General features: G+C 44.5%; 1 protein-coding gene across 1 annotated transcript in view; it reads left to right on the top strand.

Annotated features, from left to right (window-relative positions):
- The first annotated feature begins 19667 nt into the window (after positions 1-19667).
- LOC121005732 (polycystin-1-like) overlaps positions 19668-23931 on the top strand; it is a 116813-nt gene continuing 112549 nt past the window's right edge. Inside the window, exons 1-2 of the mRNA XM_040438501.1 lie at positions 19668-19836; positions 23419-23665. Of these exons, the coding sequence (XP_040294435.1) occupies positions 19668-19836; positions 23419-23665 (416 nt within the window). The remainder of the gene's footprint in view (positions 19837-23418; positions 23666-23931) is intronic.

Here is a 23931-nt window from a genome sequence, read left to right as displayed (position 1 = left end):
AACCTGCCTGGTGTGAAGGCGCCTTTAACGTTTTACAACGTACGAAGTCACATGTGGTTCTGCTCCTGTGGCCGGGCTGAATGGCGTCCGCTCGGCAGGTTACCCAGCCGTTTTTTTCTTCCGTGTTAGTTCTCTGTAATGCTTTCATCTCTGTGCATTATTTGATTTGTTCTTTAGGCTGCACGCAGACATTTCGTAGCTCTAGAGCTCGACTTTTAACCCTTGCCGGGCCTCATTAGAGACTGTCACATGCAATCTGTCACAGGTTGACATTGGCGCGTTATAAAATGTTTGTGTGTCCTCCCGGCCTGGTGTGTTTGCATTTGTTAGGTGTCACATGTTCATGGACGGAGCTAATCTGAGCAAAGTACATCAACCCGTTACATCACACGGATGATCGTACAGTACAAGCGCTGACATTCTAAAGGCAGTCACATTTTAGCACTAATCCGGAGATGACAGCATTGCATAACGTATCTTGTACCGAGCTATAGTCTGTATGATACTCCAGAGCTGCATTCACAATTCGCCTCGTTACTGTTGGACCTTCCATTACATATGAGAGGTTGATGGCAGAATACCACTGATTTCAACCCTCTCCAGTTGATGCCAGACTGAAGCAATAGTTGAACAGGTTGGATGCTGACCCTTCCAGTCCTTCCATAGGGGGCGCCGGACCCAGAGGTGTCTGACAGGTGCTTGCACACCCCTTTTGAAATATCTTGCTGAACAGGCATGGGGGAGTTGGGGAAGATAGTGCAATGAGCAGGACCGTGGTACGGTTAGGCGGACGCCAACATATGCAGTGGGTCCGGATATGGGTATAATAGTCTATGTTTTTTGTTCGTGACGCCAATTGCAGCGTGCGCAGGGTACAGTCTCAGGGCCCTTTAAGGTGTTGCAATTCACGTACCAGGTTAGGAATGCCAGAGTGGTGTAATGTACGGCTGGACTCCTGGATCCTGGCTCACTTGCAATAAATGAGTGTGTTGCTAGTAGGAGTAATTGAGGGTTTTGGTAGCAGTAAATGAGATCCAGACTTGTAATATAATTCAACTTGTCTTTACTGGTTGCAGCAGTAATCCATATGAGATATAGCAATAGTCTTGGGTCCCAGCAGGTATTGGCAATGTATGGCAGGGATCAATATCTCTTCTGCATCTATCATGTGCCTGGAGAATATGGCAGGAATCTGTCTTCTGCTCTGTCTATCTTCTGCTGTGTATGGGACTGACTAGCTGAGGAGGAATTTGGCTTCTCCTGGTCTCTGGATAGTTACTCACAGTTATGCTCACAGGGAATGGTTCGTCCTGAAGTTCTGGAGATGGCTGCTTGCTGGTCACCAGTTGAGGCTTCAGGCTCAGACTGGGAATGGTGATTTTTGGTCTCAGCCGAGACACAATCCTGGGTTGGGATCCCTAGAACTGGGAGCTCCTACCAGCACAACCATCCCCTAGCTGGGGTGGCTGGCACACTAACTATAACTTCCTTTCCTCCCCATGAGGCAGGATGTGGGAACATTCCACACCTCCTCAAAGAGGGGGGAGCTAAACTGGAATGTACTATTCCAGTTTAGATATGCTAAACTGACCTAAGGTCCTGCTAAACATTGCTGCCACCTGCTGGTGTACATGAAAATTACAGCAAATAGATATAACAGGCTTAGAATAAGCACATTTGTGAGAATGTGATGTTAAATTACACAGGATGACAGTACAAATACACTAAACAGGTTGTAGCGGGGTAAAAGAGTTTAGTAACATAACGCTGGGATGTTACAATAGCTGTTGGCCAAATGAATGTAAGAGCTATCTTACAGGGGTATTCTCCTACAAGAAGATGTCTCCTTTCCAATGGATGGGGGATAACTAATAGCTTGGGGGGTTCCGACTGCTGGGGCCCCCACAGATCATGAGAACAGGTGTCCAGTACCTTGAAACAAATGGACTGGTTGATCGCATGTCCTGTGATGCTCAATGCTAGAAATAACTGAGCTATCACAGTACATGCCCAACCAGCCGCTTCATTCATTTCTGGGCATGGGGCCTCCGTTCTTGTGATCAGTGGGCATCCCCACCAATCTAATATTGTCCTTTCTGCAGCAGCTCTTTCCATGTAACTGCCACAGTAGATATGGCTGGTAGCAGTTGAAGATTTAAACTGAGCATGTGCGACCACCTCAGGGAGGTGGACGGAGAAATAAGGAAAAGAACAAACAGTAGGTGGCGCTATTAGATACATTTTGTTGAATAGCTCAGCGGCTGTACTAAATTATTAATTACATGCAATAACAGAAGTATTCAGATTCAGGGGCTGGTTTAAAAAATGTAGAATATTTTTTGTGGCACAACCCATTCAAAAGGACTGTAAATTGCCTGATTTTAAGACAGCACAAGCCTTGTGCAGCCATTTTACAAGCACTGGAGATTTACTTATTCTGGCTGCACCAAAGATCAGTGATTGGGGATGTAAAGGTAGACATACCCCTCAGAGAGCTGACGGCTCAGTGCACTTTCGATAGCTGATGGTCGACACCTGTTCCTTCCAGAGACTCATGTGGTCACAATAGGGAGAAGGGAAAGGCCTCTAGTGGCAGCTTATCTACCATGAAATCCAACATGTTTGATCCTTCTTTCCCCCATCACCTACTGTCACGGCCTATGGTGTGCGCTGTGACACTGTTTTTTTTTTTTATCAGACTGCAAGGAGAGGGGAACACATACAGCTATAGAGATGGCAGGTAAGCGAGACCAGTAACACACCTACCTGCCACAGACACACTGACTGGAACCCGTGCACTAGTGCTGCTGTCCACACCAACATTAAAGGACACAGCACACACCACAAACCACACAGGAACCCAGGACACCCATAGCTGCAATAACATGAGACACCATAAAAACATCTACTATCTTCTATGACCACAAGGGTGGCCCTCACTGGACAGATGGAATATGAAGACCAGGAGGATAGCTCCAGCATACACCATGGCTGGAGTACCCCTCAGCTTCAGGCATCCAGCAGAGGCTAAATAGCCCAAGCAGCCGCACCCACACACACATAAACCCAGTGTTAACAAAACACTAGGAAGGGAGTTAACCCTTCCAACACCAGACAAGGGGAGGAAGCCACTTAAAGGGCAAGTGCACACACAAGCATGGAAAGCTACACGTTGCCGCAGGCAACAACATGCGTGGCAACCATGTCACGGCAATCACCCAGAAGGCCGAGACACTGCCACCGCATGCACACACAGCAACACGTTGCCGTGGGCAACCGCAAGTGTAGCAACAGTGTCAAAGCGCACACCATAGGCCGTGACACCTACAGTTGGTAGAGAGCTGGGGCGGACTGGGAACTCAAAGTGGTCCTATGTTGTGGGCGAGTCCAAATTGACAGAAGACAGGGCAAGACAAATAGGCAGGAATACGGTAGTGCAGCACAATATACTGCCTCAGCAGCACCAAATACCACAGTGCAGCACAATATACTGCCTCAGCAGCACCAAATACCACAGTGCAGCACAATATACTGCCCCAGCAGAACCAAATACCACAGTGCAGTACAAAATACTACCACCCTTGCTGCAGTGTTCAACTGTATCACTGTCCTGAGGACGACAATGCAGTTGAATTCAAGAGAGCATCAGATCATTATGTGAGGACTCAGTTGGCCCCCTGCGAATCAGCCCACCAGGAAATATCTCTGTAGGGTTTATTACCAGTCCTTCCTTGGTAGAGAGTAGGGACACCCACTTTTGATGGTTGGCCTGTCCTACCGAAATCATTGGGTTCACTCAACATCTATCTAATGTAGAAGCACTGTTCAGATTAGCAGATGCAACTACTACATGTGAGCTTTGCATCATCTTGGGGAGAAGCAGCGGCGGCGGTGCGGGGACCAGGAGCGGCGCAGGGAGTGGGGAACCAGGTAAGTATATTCATCGTCAGGGGCCGGGCATACGGGGAACATTCTTTAGTCTCGGATAGCTCCTCTAAATGAAGTCTGAGTGCAGAATAGCACCTTAGCATTACTTATGTAGGTGAAGTATTGGTGACAGATTCCCTTCAGATCAATAATTCAGTTGTCTGAGTAACAATAAACAATGTGTAACAATGTATCACTGTAGATACAATGTATCAGACCGGAGAGCTCAGCTAGGAGCAGGTGAGGACGGTTCTCGGAAAGTGACTTTGTAGCCGTCTGATGTTTGTGCAAGACATTTCTCCATTTCTGGATCAAGGTTCAACCTTTCAATTAAAGTAGAACAAACCCGGTTCCAAAGACTCAGAGGAGAAAACTGATTACACAGCTAAAATAATTAGGACGCCAAGATTTCTGAGTATGTCCTTTAAACAATAACTTTCTAGTGTAACATTAGAAAGCCTTTGGAACAGGCATGGATTTGTCTTCTAACACAGTTACCTTAGGTTTAAGAGCACCTGTCAGCAGGAGCATCCCTATTAAATCAGCTATATATTTTTAGGGCTCATGCATTTTTCCTTGTCCATACTGTGTTTTGTGGCCTCTAGGCAGAACCATTCACTTCAATGGGGCTGCAAAGAAAAAAAAAGAAGAAAATTACTCCGTGTCCGCATGTCATTTCCGTAAAAAAATAGAACATGTCCTATAATTGTGCACATTACGGACAAGGATAGGACTGTTCTATTAGGGGCCGGCCATTCCGCTCGGCAATTTACGGACCTTAAAACACCAACGGTCGTGTGCATGAGCCCGTATTCTGTATGTAAATGAGGGCTTCAGTGCACTGAGGGGTGGGGCCTGGCCACAGTGCACCTAAGCTTTCCAGTGCTGGCCCCACCCTTTGGTGCACTGAAACCCTCATTTGTTTTTGTTCTCGAGAACACCGTAAACGGATTTTCACAGGACAGGAATAATTTAAACAGCAGGTTCAACTCTACCAGGCAGAATAGCTTGTTTAAGAGGGTTGATCCTGCTGATGGATGCTCTTTAAAGGAAAATAAAACAGTGATACAGCTGAAACGTGATAGTACTGTAATTATAATGTAATTCTAATGCTATGACTATACATGAAACTGGAAATATACGTGCAATATACATACAAATATGTCCAGTATTTTGCTGTATACCAGTGTCAGCTATTGCTGGTCTCAGAGGATAACATTTGATTTTGCACCTTCTGTCAAACAACACATCCAAACCCTTACCATCTACTACCGCCTTCAACTCAAGAACAGCTTTCATATTTGCTCCTTCCCCATCCCAGAGTCGACAAAAATGCTAGTGAATGCCCCAGGGGTGGATTGGGAACTTAAAGTGGTTGTGGAAAAAATACTAATAGTGGCCCCGTTTTGTATTCGGGTCAAAATTGATAGAAGGCAGGGCCAGCACAAGTAGGCGAAGCCAGCAATACCATATTGTGGCACATTATACCACCCCAACAGAGCCAAATACCACAGTCCATCACAACATACATCCCCAAAAACTTCCACTGGCCGGCCGTGAAGAGGGCCCAGGCAGCCCCCGGGCTGTTATATACTTCTTATAGTCTTTTCTCTGTTCCCCCCTCTCTGGATCAGCACTCCTCCCCATTTGGCCCAGGTGTTTGTAATCGGCAGAAGTCTGCAAAGGGTCTATAAATTCCTACCACCTCTCAGTTGGAGTTCCTGAGAGTCTGTGAATAGGTGAGCTCTTTGCGCCTGTTCACATTATGCGGTGCTGCACGGTGGCCATTGCTGCTTTTGTGCTGTGCTGGTGGAGGGATGGGGCCCGGGGCCAGGGTGGCTTTGCCGCACAGTGAGGGCGCTGTGTGGCTGCTGGGTCCCGTCGCCTGCTGGTGGTCACCGCACAGGGCCGCGCCAAAGTTAGAGTAGGTCCCCACTTGAAGAGGCAACCTTGTCGTGGTAAGTGGGCCTATGCTCTTTGATCAAACTGTATACTAATGCCTCATTTTAATGCATAGCATAGGGTTATATTTATTATAAATTGTGCTGAGAAGCCATGTTTTATTATGCTGAAAAACAGTTGTCATATCAAAAGCATAGCATTGAGGATGTGCGATCTAGATTCTCTCTCACATGTTATCTATTTCTCTATTTTAATGACATTATTTCCAGACTCGATTAACACTTGTCATAAGTAGTTTTGTTATTATTCCTATTATTTGCATATTATTATTCACAGGGATAATGCGCTTTCTCCATTGACATCACCACTGGGGTCATGTGCCATCATGGATCACTGAACTGCTGGCGATGGATGGCATGTTTACTGTGTGGGAATACAATGGGAGCACTATTACTGTGTGGGTCACAAAAAAGTGGTATTATGACTGTGTAGGGCACTGGGGGAAATGATTACCATCTGGGGCACTGTGGATTTTGGGAGTAGAGGTGGGGAGGGTACAGGAAAGTAATGAGCAAAAACAATCTCTGTGGGCAGGCACAAGTCATGGCTGGAAGAAGTCTTCATGGCAGTCTGGGCCTGATGGAGAAGAAAATGAAAAGTGAACAACTACTAACTTGTATTCTAATCACGTAGGTAGCCTGTAGCGTGCCTGTGTTGAACTGGTATGTACTGCTACATGGCCACTGTGAGGTGGTAATTTGTGTTTTAGTATAGCTCATCTGTAGGGTGGTATTATATAATGCAAGATCAGCATTGATGAAATTTAAAAAAATAAAACTATTACACGTTTGTGTATATCCTGAGTATTTATGCATTGTTAATTTACATTGTTCTCTTCCATCATAGGTGAAGAGCAACGCAATGATGGTAGTTCTGTTACGTGACTGACACGAACGTGCACAGCAGACCCCATTGGCTATAATTGGGATCTTTCAGGTTTCTGTCATGGTGTCCGTCATTTTGCCGATAGAAAACTGCATTTTGTGCTGTTTTGTCCAACATTTCTGATGGAGCCTCCAAAGCACAAGATAACATAGAAACTGAAAAGAATGGCGTGGTATTAAACAGGCAGGAAATGCTCAAACCCACATGCAGTTGTGCATATATATACAGGGGAGCAAATCCTGCACTTGTGGCCCGTTGCTAATGGCGATCCCCAGCAAAAATGCATACAGTGGAGGATGCCCGCAGCGAACCACAAGTACCACAATAGACATCCTACATAAGATAGCAATTATGTGGATGTGATAATCAATATAACAAAATAATAGCAAAGACAGGTGCACTCTGCGGTCTTACTAAACCCTCAAACAGATTTTAAAATTGAGAGATTAGCCAAAATGTCCTACGGTGTAGGACATGTCTGAGCCCGAGCACCGCGCCAAGGTTTCTCAAGTAGCTCGGGAACACTCACCTACCTGTGCCATGTGGGCAATACCAGGAGCCAGTGGGCAAATTACAGGAGCATGAGGCTGACTCACAAGCAACTCACCAGTTACCTCCAGCATGTAACCCGAGCTACTTGAGAAACCTTGGCGCGGTGCTCGGGCTCAGACATGTCCTACACCGTAGGACATTTTGGCTAATCTCTCAATTTTAAAATCAGTTTGAGGGTTTAGTAAGACCGCAGAGTGCACCTGTCCTTGCTATTATTTTGTTATATTGTCATTGATTATCACATCCACATAATTGCTATCTTGTGTAGGATGTCTATTGTGGTACTTGTGGTTCGCTGAGGGCATCCTCCACTGTATGCATTTTTGCTGGGGATAGTCATTAGCAACGTCCACAAGTGCAGGATTTGCTCCCCTATATATATATATATGCACAACTGCATGCGGGTTTGAGCACTTCCTACTTGTTTAATACCGCAACATTCTTTTCAGTTTGTATATATAGAGATGCCTGGAGGTGTATAAACTCCAATTTAAATGTGCCTGCTTTCCATCTACAGGCTACATTTAGGTGCACCTGTGAGGCCTGGGCCATATCAGCCAGTCTTGAGTGGGACTCGCAGACTCCTCCCTCCTCCCATTGCTAGCATGGTTACATGCTGGAGGTAACTGGTGAGTTGTTTGTGAGTCGGCCTCATGCTCCTGTAATTTGCCCACTGGCTCCTGGTATTGCCCACATGGCACAGGTAGGTGAGTGTTAGGTCCCGAGCTACTTGAGAAACCTTGGCGCGGTGCTCGGGCTCAGACATGTTGGCTAATCTCTCAATTTTAAAATCAGTTTGAGGGTTTAGTGAGACCGCAGAGTGCAACTGTCTTTGCTATTATTTTGTTATATTGTTATAAGATAACATAGCCTTACAACCAACAGGGTGTTGCTGCACGTTCGAGTTAGCACCTGCCCCTTTACTTCATTTTGTTAGGAGGTGCCAAATAACTTTCTTTTTGCACTACCAAAAAATCCAACACAGCTTGAAATTTAACTGCAAGCCTGATCTTCTATGCTTTCTATAGTTGACAGTGGAGCAGATCAGATTACTTTACACTTAACTAAAACCCTGCTCTGAACCCGATGAATGACATCACTGAGCCAACGTAATTATGTCACTGCGTAACTAGACATGGTCACTGTGATAATAATGATGTTGCTAATCTGATGATGATGATGAGCTTGATGAAGTCCATGAAATCCTTTCTTCAGTGTGACCATATGCTTACCTTCTGTACCTCTCCCCTATAATCCATGTGATCCAGCCATAATCCATTATGTTCGACTAGAATAATTTTGTGGTATTTTGCAGGTTAAGAGTTATGTACAAGTGGGCAGCATGGTGGCTCAGTGGTTAGCACTGGTGCCTTGCAGCGCTGAGGTCTTAAGTGCGAATCCGACCAAGGACAACATCTGCATGGAGTTTGTATGTTCTCCCCGTGTTTGTGTGGGTTTCCTCCAACACTCCAAAGACTTACTGATAGGGAACTTAGATTGTGACCCTTTTGGGGACAGTTGGATGCTAATGTCTGTAAAGCACTGCGGAATATAGTAGCGCTATATAAGTGCATTAAATAAATTTTACAAAGCGCGCAAGTCACAGAGCTGGAAATATTTTGCAGATAAAGCTCAGCATCAAATTCTCATCTTGACCTTGACTACCAGAGAGACCATCCTCCATAAACAGAACATCAGACAGAGAGCCCCAAATAACAGTCTTTACCCATTTTAAAGCACCAGCATACCAGATCTCACCACAGTCACTTTCTCAGTGCAGCATGAAGTGGTATTTAGCAGCCGTGTAACATAGCAGGTGTGGACCCACTGTGCCATTGAAGATTTTTACTTGGAGATACTCCTGAGGGCATTGTCAAAGTGGACCCCTGGTACTCACTCTTCAACCACATGCAGGGATCTGGAAATCACTGCAGGGTCCACCTGGCCGCTACCTCTAGGAGTAATCTCCTTTCAGAGGCTGCTGACCAAGAGATACCGGTGCGTGAACAAGAAGAAGAGTGGTCAGAACAAAGGCCTAGGTCAGGACACGCAGAGTTCATGCAATACAGTAAAACAGGCAAAAAGTCAGGGCGGGCTTTGTCCTGCTTTACAAATCAACCAGTTTCCAGTTGATAAAATACAGTAAATTCTAATTTACAATCAAATTTTAAAGAACAGATAAAACCGTTATAACATAACTGTTGGCCCTTCAATGGGGTTGGCCACCTTGTACCCAAAATTCAGTAATTCCATATATTAGTGTGCAATGGCATAGGAACCTGTTAAATGATCTCCGGGCTCATTTTAGCTCACATGGGTAGCTGTGTATAAGCAGGCACCAGCATCCATACCTTCTCCAAGATGGCGCTCATGCACTGAAAGCAGTCAACTTCAGCGCAGACACGGGATCCCCATTGCTTCCCTGAATGCACCTGTGTTGACCTCCTCAGGATAAGCCATCAATATCTGATTGGCAGGGATCGGATACCCCTGAACCCCTGCCGGTTAGCTGTTTTGTGGTAGCTCTGGTGCTGGAAGTCAGCACTGGAACTCCACAGCTCTGTCCATTGTGCGGCAGATGGAGCTGGTTACTGCAGCGCTGCTCCCATTGACGTGAATGCTGCAGTAACCGACTCTGTCCACTACACAATGGATGGCGCTGTGTAGTTTCATTGCTGACTTCTGGTGCCATAACTGCCCCGAAATAGCCGATTAGTGGGGGTGCAAGGTGTCTGACCCTTGCTGATTAGATAATGATGGCCTGTCCTTAGGATAGACCATCAATAATCAATCAGTGCATGCATGAATCTTATTATGTGGATCCAAATTACCAAATCAATCAATATTCATATCCTGGCTTCACTAATGGCAGACATTGTGTATGGTGATTCGGGTGACAACACTAGGGTTCTTTGTGCTCGTTGGTACCCACTGAAAATCCAGAGATGCAACTTGGACTTGTTGGATTTGGGGGAAGTAGTTGTCCAGCTGGCTGGTATACAGGATTATAGAAAAACCTGCAAACCAACCCATAGCTTACACAGCAGCCATGCAATATAGCAGCATGAAGGATGACCACTAATGCTCGTATCCGTGTGTCATCTGCACACAAAAGTTTAAATGGATTATCTGCAGCTGATTGCTCTGACAGTAAGCGTATAATTGCCTGAAACGGGCTGACACATACGAAGACCATCACTCTGCTGATAACATTTGCCATGGTCTCATGTTGTTCAGTGAAAAGCGATCTGATGTGTCTGGTAAGAAGGCAACAGGATGCAAAAATAAATGACATCACCGAACCAAAGCCACTGCACAGACCGAGCCTGACACTAAGAAGATTATGTGGTCTTAGCAGAAGAGGATAGTAGTGGCCATAAAAACACCAGAATGTAACACAGAGAGGGATCCAGGAGGTAACGCCTGCTCCTGACTGTATGGTCACGGTGGAGGATCTCACAACTTTTAAAACGCCCAAGGAGGGACTATATCAGTGGTGCATCCAATTTTATTTTACATTAAGCTACCCCTCTAACTCTGCCCAATCCTGCCCAGTTCCCTTTGTGCCCCCACACAGTAGTTATGCCCCTTACAGCTTCCACACAGTAGTTATTCCACTTTAGTGCCCTCATACAGTTTTTATTCCCACTTAGTGCCCCCATACATTAGTTATGCCCCCTAACAGGATTGCTGCTTTTTACTTTTCCTTTACAATAGTGTTGCCCCCTTAGTGCCCTCTTACAGTAGTTCTGCCCGCTGACATTAGTGCTGCCTCTCAGTGCTCCCTTAAATAGTGCTGCCCACTTAGTGCCCCCTCACATTAATGCTAGACCCTTAATGCCCCCTCACAATGGTGTTGCCCACTTAGTGTGCTTTCACAATAGCGGTTCCCCCTTAGTGCCCCCCATCACAAAAGCACTGGCCCCTTATTCACCTCATACAATAGTGTTGCCCCCTTAGTGCCCCCATTACAGTAGTCCTGCCCCCTTAGTGTAACCTTACAATACTTCTGGCCTTTTAGTGCCCACTTTATAGTAGTGCCCCCTTACAATACTGCCCCTCAGTGCTCCTTCACAATGGTGTTGCCCCCTTAGTGCTCAAATGACATGAGTGGTGACCCCTTAGTGTCCTCTCACAATACTGATGCCCCCTTAATGTCCCCTTACAGTGGCACTGCCCCAGTAGTTTAAATAAAATAAAAAAGTAATGTTCACCTAGCCCCGTTCCCCTGTTGAACAGAGTTCGGTACATCACTTGCCGACGTGCACTCTCTCCCGCTCAGTGCAGCAGACATCACTGCTGGGGGGCGCACAGGCCGGTGAATGGTGGAGCGGAGAGCTGGAGGCTTCTTAAATCATTATTGTGTTCAATTGTATCTGCATCCTCAGGACACATACACTATTGAAATTAGAACATACAACAGCCATCCTGGGACTGCGGGACAGCCCCCAAAATCTGGACTGTCGCACCAGATCCAGAAAGGTTGGGAGGGATGCTATGGAGTTTAAAGTGACCCTCCAGTTCATGAAGATAACCTAGGGAATGAACAGAACACTTACCTGGTGTCCTCCTTTTTATATTTTTAGTTGCAAATCCACTAATGGCTTATTAGGATGGAAGATTCCTTCCGGCTGCTACACGACCCCCCCTCCCCCCACTTATCATTCTAACAGAACACGCAGAGACTTACTTCTTGGTGTAAAGCCGTAGCAGCCGATTTTATTAATAAATTAAATAATTATAAAACATCTTAATAATAAGAACTTAAACAAATATCATAAAGTGCCATAACATTACAGTCCAACATTGGCCAACCTACCCAGCGTTATCACTATGGATGAGCGAATCGACTTCGGATGAAGCATCCGAAGTCGATTCGCATAAAACCTCGTTCTAATACTGTACGGAGTAGGAGCTCCGTACAGTATTGGAATGTATTGGCTCCGATGAGCCGAAGTTATTGCTTCGTGAAGTCTCACGAGACTTTGCGTAATAACTTCATAAATTAATTTGTACTGTAAAAAAAGCATTTCCTGTACTCATGTTCGGTTCCAAGGTCCTGCTCCGTACAGTATTAGAATGAAGTTTTATGCAAATCGACTTTGGATGTTTCATCCGAAGTCGATTCGCTCATCCCTAGTTATAACCTTCGATATTGTGGAAGGATCCTAGAAGGCAACCCAAGCAAATTGCATTTTTCACTCACCACCTCCACTTTTATTGCAACCTTACCCTTGGCCACACTCACAGACTCAAGGGCACCAAATCATCAAATATATATACACACCCCTGTAGGCCTTTTAGCCCAAACAGGAGCCCCCAGCCTTCAGGTTACCAAACCTAATAAGATGCACGCTCCAACGTGTCATGTACCTATTAAACATTGTTTTGCCTCCCTGGATCCCCCCATTTACCTGCACCCACTATGACAACGTAATCCCACAACCTAGCACAGGTACCCTCCGGCAACTGAAGGACCATTCCCCCTCCCCAGCTTATATACAGCCCGCCAAACCCTTAACTGTTCCACCCCTCCTCCCAATTGAACCATTCCTTCCTCACTTCAAAACCTTAACCCCTTCCTGCCTACCGACTTACCCCTAAGTCAAGCCCCACTGCGCTACGGCTGCACCCCGCTCCATTGCTTTACGTCTCACGGTCCTTTTCTGTAATCCTATATGGCAGCACCTACTGTGCTTCAGTAGCCCGAGATACTCCCTACTTGTCCAACCTTGGTCTTGGGGCCAATGCAAGGGCAGAAAGAAGTGTTTTGGGAAATATTCCTTTTCCACAGCAGCAAAGTCTCTTTGTCATAAATGAGCAAATACCTCACTGTTGGAATTTTGTACGGCCTGCATGGTTTTGGACCTTCCATAGACCTCTGATCCCTTTCCTACTCTGGTAGTAGAGGTGCTTCTTTGGCAGCTATAGTATTAGGTTCTCTGAACTTTGGCCAGATGTGCAGGAACTCACACACACTTCCTTCCTGTGGCTTGGTCAGACTAGACTCCTACTAACTAACCAGGGGGCCGACCAGGTCCATTACCCTGGCAACCCAACTAGTCTGCCAATATTAACCATATATTACCCACACATTGCTATTTGGGATACAGAGTGCATTAAAAGATAAGTGCTTTGACAACAAAGCACAACATTTTACCTGGTAACATCAAATTAACCCTTTAAATATAATTAACCCTTTGCAGTCCTCCACTGAGGCAATGCACATTGCTGCTTCTTTTAACTCTATGGGACTGTATAAGTAGTTGACTGTCTCTGGAATTCCCATTGAATTGAATGGAATGCTAGCCCATATGTGTGACCATCAATTCATTTATCGTGATTGGTGGGGGCCCTAGTGGTTGGACCCCTACAGATCAAACTCTTATCCCTTATCCTGTGGATAGGAGTTATACTTTTGTAATGGGACAACCTCTGTAAGGCATTAACGGTGAAGATATTTTTCATTTTAATCTCGTAAAATATGTGAAACCAGAAATATATTAAAGGAAACTATAGTGCAAAGGAAAAGTGGACCAGTTGCCCATGGCAACCAATCAGATTCCACCTCTCACTTTTCAGAGGCCCTTTGGAAAATGAAAGCAACGACCTGATTGGTTGCCATGGAAAATTGTTTCACTTTTCCTTTGCACCAGTTTCATAACATCTGCCCCAATTTTCACATGTTACTATTGTGAAAAAAACTTGAAAACACTGAGGCCTGGCACTTTAAGTAGCCCAGAAGGCCAGCGTGCTACGTCCAGGGTCAGAACATAAGGGTAACCGTGCTTGCTGAGAAGAAATACTTGACCTGTCATTGAACAATAGTAAGCCATAAATTATTAGTGGCCCTCTGCCAGCTTTCTACATGCCTCCATGTCTTGGTTACAACAGGGAAAGTGTTTGTTTTTTTACAAGCTGGTGCAGCTTTCTCTTGCTTGGCAGGGTTGCTAAATCCACCTCTAGTATACACAGCGTGAAGCTGTAAACCATCGACCAGTTACTAAGTGACGGATAATTGCACACAGTCAGTGTCATAAAAATCAAATAGTGAGTCATCAGAGATAAAACACTCCCTGATCTGACCTTCTGGAATTTTCTCCTGAACGACCAGGGTGGGGTCCTCCCAGGCCTTTACATAGACATTGTGTTGGTGTTTACTATTAGCAACTTGTGGACTATGACCATATGGATTAATATCCGCGCCTAAATACCCTCTAGATGCAAAAGGGTTATTCCACCGAAAACATTCCCCAATTGTATGAATGAAAGCCAACAAATATATGAGGTTGTCTGGAACGTAAGATGAGGTAGTCTGAAAAGTAGATGAGGTAGCCAGGGACGTAAGAGGAGGTAGTCTGGAACGTAAGAGGAGGTAATCTGGAACGTAAGATGAGGTAGCCTGGAATGTAAGATGAGGTAGTCTAGAACGTAGATGAGGTTGTCTGGAATGTAAGATGAGGTAGTCTGAAACATAAGATGAGGTAGTCTGAAACATAAGATGAGGTAGTCTGGAACGTAAGATGAGTTTGTCTGGAATAAGATGAGGTTGTCTGGAACGTAAGATGAGGTAGTCTGGAACATAGATGAGGTAGTCTGGAATGTAGATGTGGTTGTCAGGAACGTAAGATGAGGTAGTCTCGAACATAAATGAGATAGTCTGGAATGTTAGATGAGGTCGTCTTGAACGTAAGATGAGGTTGTCTGGAACGTAAAATGAGGTACTCTGGGACGTAGATGAAGTAGCCAGGAACATAAGATTGATGGAGACGTGATAAGCTCCTACAAATCAGGTCACTGCAATTGTATGTCACCTATCACGTACCCTTGCCACAATCTGGTAATCATTTTGGGGATGTAATGCACATAACACTTTGTGCTGTGGACTCGGGGGAGATTTTGCTGCTGGAAATTTCCAATAATCATGTAACTCCAGGATCTGGTGGGTGATGACTATCAAATTTGTCTCATGAATATGAGAACCTCTGGTCCACGGATTGTCAAGTATCCAGTTTCCGAGATGCCCAGTGAAGAGCTGATTTAGCCAGGGAGAAGCTGCCATCGACTGCTCATTTCCGCTAGAGGGAAAATGGAGTATTACAAGCGGCACATGGATAGCGGCTCTTTGTTTTGGTGCGTAAAAGGGTTTCTAAGAGATGGACTCTTCTCTATGTTGTTCATGTGCCCTAAAGGGCAGGATTAAAGCGGTTGTTCTATCTCAACGTTTATGGCATATTACTAGGATATGCCACAAATGTCAGATAGGTATGGGTTCTTTTCTGTGAGCTCCGGAGCTGAAAACAAAAATAGTGGGAAGTAAAGTGCAGCTGAAACAGGGAATAATATGACTGAAAAAACATTAGGGAAGCCCAAACATAACTGTTCCTTCACAGTTATGATTTTACAAAGAAGCACAGCCATTATGCAAACTTTTTTTTTTTTTTTTTTTTTTTTTAACTCAGGTACGCTTTAAAGAATACCTAACTGTCCAATCGTGTGGAGTATGAAACCATATAATTTCTCTGGATCCATACTCCACGTGCTTGAACAGCCGGGCAGAGCCAATGAAACCTGAGAACGCTCAGAGTGGCGCTTCTGCACCCTTCCTGTTATTTAACAAAATTTTTGTTACCCTTTAAGGTGCCCATACTCATTAGTCGAAAGTTTATCAAAGTGCACAATTGTAACCAAAATAATTGGTCATCAGGTGAAATTTATATTGTCGTCATCTGTAAAAAGTCAGCCATTTTTAAAATTTTGGTCGATATTTCCATGAAAGAACGTTCCCACAAAGATTGTTCTTCCTTTGTCCAGTGTCAATGACCATGTATGGCCAGTCTGAATGACCAATATGGGCAAATCGTGTGTGGCTACATCGGCAGAATGATCATTCTCCATACGATGGTTTAGTCAATGGATGTTCAACCATCAGCCTACTTCCGTATAATGTGTATGACCAACTTCAGGGTCTTAGGGGTTGATGCCCAGGACGTCTAATATTAAAAAATGCTAACCTATTTCTGGTTCATTCCACTGAATTCTCTCATCCTAGGTTTGCTCGCCCTTCCTTCCATCTCATATTGAAGGATAGAGTGGCATAGCAACGTCTCTGTGGGAGCTCAACCTTGCTTCTCACTGCTCATGAACATGGGTAATGGGCCAACCTGATGTAAAACCCACTCCTACATGACCCATAGAACCTGCGTGGGCTGTCTCGATGGCATGTATGGTCATTTTATCCTAAGACATCATTTACCATGGAGTTTGTTGTCATTCTTATATATTCAGATTGTCAGCAGATCTCACAGAAACTGACTTGTAGACAAAACACTAGTGTTTTTTCAGCTTTGTATTATATATACAGTACAGACCAAAAGTTTGGACACACCTTCTCATTCAAAGAGTTTTCTTTATTTTCATGACCATGAAAATTGTAGATTCACACTGAAGGCATCAAAACTATGAATTAACACATGTGGAATTATATACCTAACAAACAAGTGTGAAACAACTGAAAATATGTCATATTCTAGGTTCTTCAAAGTAGCCACCTTTTGCTTTGATTACTGCTTTGCACACTCTTGGCATTCTCTTGATGAGCTTCAAGAGGTAGTCCCCTGAAATGGTTTTCACTTCACAGGTGTGCCCTGTCAGGTTTAATAAGTGGGATTTCTTGCCTTATAAATGGGGTTGGGACCATCAGTTGCGTTGAGGAGAAGTCAGGTGGATACACAGCTGATAGTCCTACTGAATAAACTGTTCGAATTGGTATTATGGCAAGAAAAAAGCAGCTAAGTAAAGAAAAACGAGTGGCCATCATTACTTTAAGAAATGAAGGTCAGTCAGTCACCCCAAAAATTGGGAAAACTTTGAAAGTAAGGGCTATTTGACCATGAAGGAGAGTGATGGGGTGCTGCGCCAGATGACCTGGCCACCATAGTCACCGGACCTGAACCCAATTGAGATGGTTTGGGGTGAGCTGGACCGCATAGTGAAGGCAAAAGGGCCAACAAGTGCTAAGCATCTCTGGGAACTCCTTCAAGACTGTTGGAAGACCATTTCAGGGGACTACCTCTTGAAGCTCATCAAAAGAATGCCAAGAGTGTGCAAAGCTTTAATCAAAGCAAAAGGTGGCTACTTTGAAGAACCTAGAATATTACATATTTTCAGTTGTTTCACACTTGTTTGTTATGTATATAATTCCACATGTGTTAATTCATAGTTTTGATTCCTTCATAGTCATGAAAATAAAGAAAACTCTTTGAATGAGAAGGTGTGTCCAAACTTTTGGTCTGTACTGTACATCTAAGCCAGCAAATAAAGGATGGTAGAATGATCACATATGTAACCTGATCCTCACCTGTGCTATACAGTGTTATATGACATAGTGCCGTGATATAAGGCCTTAAGTCGGCAGGTGTAGATATCACCCTGCAACCTAATCTTTTGGGGACTTTATTAGTTTATCTTCTATACAGATGTTGGGGTTTTATAATTAGTGCTGCCATCTAGTAACTTCCAAAAATAAGAGGAGAGAATATACAGTATATACGAAAAATATATACACTATATGGAGAAAAGTATCAGGACCCACCTCTCAGTCATTGAATTCAAGTGTTTTATTCAGTCGCATTGAGACAGGTGTATAAAATCCAGCCTCTAGCCATGCTGTCTGCCAATGTTTGTGAAAGTATGTCTCGTTCTAAAGAGCTCGCTGAATTCTTGTTTGGTCCTGTAGTAGGATGCCAGAGTTGTAACAAGTCAGTTCATGAAATTTCTTCACCCCTAGATATTCCACCATCACCTGTGATGGGTATCACTAAAGCGTTTAGGCAGGAGCATACATAGAAATCACTGGGACCCATAGCAACAATCTAAATTGGGCCCCCACTTCTTTATATACTATATATCTGTACACACTGCATCTATTATACCTCGTACCTCAAATATCAGTACACTGCTGTATATACTATATATCTGTACACACTGCATATATTATACATCGTACCTCACATATCAGTACACTGCTGTATATACTATATATCTGTAAACACTGCATCTATTATACCTCGTACCTCACATTTCAGTACACTGCTGTATATACTATATATCTGTACACACTACATCTATTATACCTCGTACCTCACGTATCAGTACACTACTGTATATACTATATAGAAAAAATGTGGGGGATTCAGTCAGCACAACCCTGTATGCAGGTGCACATCGCTATGGCGAAATACATATTCAAAGAAAAAAACACAAATGCAATAGCACTCTGCAACCAGCACTCCGCCCTGCCTCCATGCTGGATGTTGAATGAGGCATTGGTGTAGATTTTGGCCAAAGCGTAATAAGCCACTCACCACGTCAAGGTCGCCTCTGAGTGGTCCCTAACACTAGTTCCTACCTGTTTATGGGCCATGACAGCCACACAAAGTCCAGGGAGCGCAGGTACAGTGCTGGTTGCAGAGTGCTATTGCATTTGTGTTTTTTTTCTTTGTATATACTATATATCTGAACACACTGCATCTGATTGTGAACTTCTAATACTTGCTATTAGGGGTTGAAGGACCTGTGATTATGTCATCACAGGTCCTGCCAGATGTACCTTTCAATTGAAAATAAGAGTTGCCTCTATGCCTCGGATGCCTCTATTATTGAAAATACTCATGCCGTGAACAAGGTCTTGGATAAGACCGAAACATTAGCCAGTATACCACTATGAATTAATTTATTTCCGGATGGATATATAAAAAATATAAAAGAAAATATATGAAAATAAACAAGATATTTATGCAATATTCTCTTTTGAGTGCCGTGGTCTTCCTATCAACAGATGTACCTTTCAAACTTGGGAACTACACCATTTTTGGTGCAGTTCCTTTGCTAGATCCTGCAGGACCTGTGATATTGAAGATGATGTCATCACAGGTCCTGACAGATGCACTGTTCTAAGGCTACTTTCACACTTGCGGCAGAGGATTCTCTCCATTCAGAATGCATTAGGATAAAACTGATCAGTTATTTTCCGGTATTGAGCCCCTAGGACGGAACTCAATGCCGGAAAAGAATAACGCTAGTGTGAAAGTACCCTAACCTAGGAATTACACTTTACACTGTGCAGTTCCCTTACAGGACCTGTGATGACATCATCAAAGGTCCTTTAGCTTTTGGAAGATAAAGGGGAGCAATTAGGGGGCCTCTTCTCCACTGCGAGCCCCCCTTCCTCACGGGCCCCATAGCAGCTGTGTGGTTTGCCTATATGGTCCAAACCTCCTCTGCCATTAGCAACAGCACAAAAATTGTGCTGTGCTGGGAGCTTCATGACATGAGGTTTCATGGCCAAGCAGCTGCATACAAGTCTGACATCACCAAGCACAATGCCGAGCATGGGATGGAGTTGTGTAAAGGATGCCGCCACTGTAGTCTGGAGCAGTGGGAACATGTTTTGTGAGGGGATGACTCATGCTTCTCTATCTGGCAGCCTGAAGGACAAGTCTTGGTTTGGTAAATCCCAGGAGAATGTTACCTGTCTGACTGGATTGTGCCAGCTGTAAAGTTTGGTGGAGGAGGAATAATGCTGTGGGAAGGTTTTTCAGGGGTTGGCCTACGCCTCTTAGTTCCAGTGAAGGGAAATCTTAATGCTTCAGCATGCCAAGACATTTTGGACAATCATATGCTTCCAACTTTGTGGAAACAGTTTGGGGAAGGTCCTTTTATCTTCCAGCATGACTGTGACTGAGTGCACAAAGCAAGCTCCATAAAGGAATGGTTGGGTGAGTTGGTGTGGAAAAACTTGACTGGCCGCAAAGAGTCCTGACCTCAACCGTATCAAACACATTTGGGATGAACTACAATGCAGATTGCAAGCCAAGCCCTCTCGTCCACCATCAGTGCCTGACTTCACAAATGCTTTTCTCGACGAATGGGCAAACATTCTAACAATTAGAGCAGGCTTTGTTCAGCTGTAGAACAAAAAAATGGCGCACCATAGGGTAATAACGTCTTAAATAGAAGATAAATAGTATCTCCAAAATTGGGGGCTCACCTTGTGGAGTTGTGCTAAGCTAGGCACAACTCTAGTGTAGGCACATATAAGATTAGCAGAAGCCCCTCATAAACGGATAGTATGCAGCCCGGGATATAGATACTTCTATTCAGGGATGCCTGAAATCCCTCAGAAAGCCAGTGATTCAGTAAGGTAGAGATGTCCCACGGCGCAAAAACCACCCGGTGGTTGGATTGGATTACAGGGTTCTTTTATTAGGCAAGCGGTACAACGCGTTTCGGGGATATACCCCTTCTTCAGGTACAAATGACTTGAAGTCATTTGTACCTGAAGAAGGGGTATATCCCCGAAACACGTTGTACCGCTTGCCTAATAAAAGAACCCTGTACTCCAATCCAACCACCGGGTGGTTTTTGCGCCGTGGGACATTTCTACCTTACTCAAACATTCCAACACACAGTCTAAAATCTTGTAGAAAGCCTTCCCAGAAGAGTCAAAGCTAAAAGGGGTACCACCTCCATATTAATGCCTATGGATTGACAATGGAATGTCATATAAGTTCCTATAGGTGAAAAGGTTAGGTGACAATACTGACTAAGACAATCCCTAAACTTTTGCACATAATTCATTTTTGGGGTCATTTATTAAGACTGGCGATTTATATGCCGGTTTTAATAGCCCTGAGGTGGTGGTGGATGTGCCTAAGTTACGTAAAGGCGCAGGCCCCAACATAACTTAGGCGCATGTTCTAGTGGCGTGCAACAAGTTTAAACTTAAAGTGGTCATCCAACCCCTATAATGCCCCCCACAATCCACGGTCCCCTCATGCTGGTCATACCGTCGCGGGCCTGCTATTGGCTGCAGCCCCCCCCCCCCCCCCCCGTATCGCCGAGTGTTTTGAGTGTTGGGAGTTGGGAGATGCAGCGGTGGGCATCAGGAGCAACGCGGATGCCAGGGAGCGGGGTAAGTATGACCAGTATGAGGGGCCTGGCCATTTTGGGGGGCATTATAGGGGGTTGGATAACCCCTTTAAGCCAGCTCCCTTGCTGGCCTAGTTTTAAGCTATTTTCTACGACAAAAACAGGAAAATGCACTCCCATGCCACACCCCCATTTCTCAGCACTTGTGTGAGCGATGTAAAAGGGTGAAAAGTCACAGATTTTGCCACAAAACACCTTTTTGACAAAATCTGTGCCTAATATACACCAAAAAGTGACTACGGTGTTTAAGGGGTTTTCTCAACAAAACAACTCAGTTTTGAAAGATGCTGGAAATCCATGCAAATGTATGTTTCCTGAGAGGGAGAGGCGCACTCATTTTTGCTTCGTAGAGGGAGATCCAGAGCAGGGGATGCCTTCATTAATTAACCAAACACATTTTACTAGGTAAGCATGGCAAATTATATTATATGGCATGCCAAAAATTAAAATGATGGGAAAAAATTAATAGTGTCCACCATCGGTCCGTCCCAGGGTACATTATTCACAGCAGGAATTAGCATTTGCCCTGCCACTCCTAGGAGCTGTGATGAATGATCCTCATTGCCCTTTGTTAGGCTTTAAGTTGTATAATGGAGCAATTCTGTTCCACAATGGACCCTTTGTGCTACTTTGTAAAGCGCTCAACTTTTTACTATTTTTGTAGGTTTACTTTTGGCATCACATTTAAAACCAGCACTTTGGAATCAATGGCTATGAGCTTGTGCCGGAAAATCGTGATCGATACTGTAAGAAGGTACCTGGAAACATCGTGGATGGAAGGTATGTGTCACCGATGTTCCTGGCCTCAGTGAAGTAAGATCCGGTATTTTATGTATCAGCAGCATCTATTGCTAATTGACACCGTGAGATTTAGCATGGCTGTCATAGCTGATCCGGGACGGCTCTTACTGGGAGTAGTCAAAGTGCTGGGTGGGTGACTACTCCCCATGTACCAGGCCGGGTTTTGCTAGGCATAAAAACCAGCCAGCACTGCCAGGTGTGTGGATTTACCTCCCTCTGACAGTGGAGCTCAGGAGTCTGTGTGCTGTGCTAGGATTTGAGGTTTGAGCCAGGCTGGAGGAATCGGGCCGCTCTAAAGGCGAACAGGCCGCCTATGGACTTGATGAGGCTGAATTGCTAACAGGATGAAATGGGAGAAAATGTGACTTTTATTGTTTATGGACTTTCCTTGTGTGTGAACAAACACCAAGCCACCTGCCACCTGTGAATAAACACCGCTGTTTGATTCAAGAACTGTGTACTTTGCCTCTATACTGCATCCGCTAGTCCTAACTACCAGAGCGAATCCCCACAGTGCATAGTTTGTTTGAAAAATTGGACAAAAACATTTCTCAAGTGAAAAGCAACCCATGTCCCCTATAAAGTATTAGCGGTATCAGAACTAGACCATATGGCTGGCATTGCCCTCAAGTAGGGTACCGTTTTTTCACTTGATGTTCCATGCAATGGGGTAGTTGTTTAGCACAATTTATATAACTCATCATATAGCTCAGGACACTTTCCAGCATTGTTTGCATTTATATGGGCTTCCTTCAGATTTCCCTGCCTTTCTACTGTAGAATGACTTGGGCAGGTGCTTTGTAGCCTTCAGTGAATGCCCTCTTTAAAATCCCATTTAGTTTAATGTCTCCCCACCCACCGAGCTGCACAACATGGTTCCCAGGAGATGCAGGTTAAGAATGTTCTTGGGAGAATTTATGGGGGGTGGGTGAGACCTTGTTAAGAGATACACCCCCCTAAGGAAAAGGAGAGGAGCAGGGCTGGATGGGCAGGGGTACCTCTGACAGCATGACACACTGGAGCACTGCAAGACAGGTTATAGCAGGAACAGGACTATATCAGGATTACAGAGTTGGAATTCTGGTGGCCTAGGAAAATAACTTTAGGTGGCTTAGATGGCTATTGACTTGTCCTAAGTGCATATCTCAATACAGGTGACAATGGTCTTTATGGTCCCTGCACCTGCTTCACTGGACCTTCTAGGTTCATCTATAATGTTCAAGTGCTGGACAGGGGGACAACCAGTACTACTGTATTTCTTGTATACTACTGTATTATATGAATCTCTGTTAAATGCAGAAATAGCATTGAAGGAAAAGAGATCTGAAGAGTCAGGGGGATGTAGGACAACCTATCTAGAAAATGAAGACACCCCTTTAGACACCGATGATGACTGTTCCTTTGACCAAGGATGGAGATCAAACCTACAGACCCCAATACGATGTCCTCTGCAGTGCAAGTGCACATCCACCTACGTCAACTGTTCTGGTGCTGGATTACGAACCATCCCTCCTGCCCAGGACTTTCCACCAGACACCATCACCATGTGAGTAACACCATGTAGAAAACATCTGAGCAAATGTTAACTTCATTGTTGTCATTACTTTATCCTGAATTGCCAATATTTTTCTATGATGTGTACCTAGTCCTATTGAAAGTCTTCCTGTGTATACTGTATTTGGTAATGTCTGAATGTGAACTGTGCTCACCTGCAAATATTTGTTTCTGTTCTTCTTTATTTCTGGGTAAGTCGCTCCCTTTCCCACTGCACCACCTCCCCCCCTCCTCCCTCCCGCACATTGTGTGGGAACT

Source organism: Bufo bufo, chromosome 6, assembly GCF_905171765.1.
Source record: "Bufo bufo chromosome 6, aBufBuf1.1, whole genome shotgun sequence".
NCBI classification, from domain to species: domain Eukaryota; kingdom Metazoa; phylum Chordata; class Amphibia; order Anura; family Bufonidae; genus Bufo; species Bufo bufo.
Note: the sequence above shows the minus strand (reverse complement) of the source record. Positions and strands in the feature narration are given on the sequence as shown.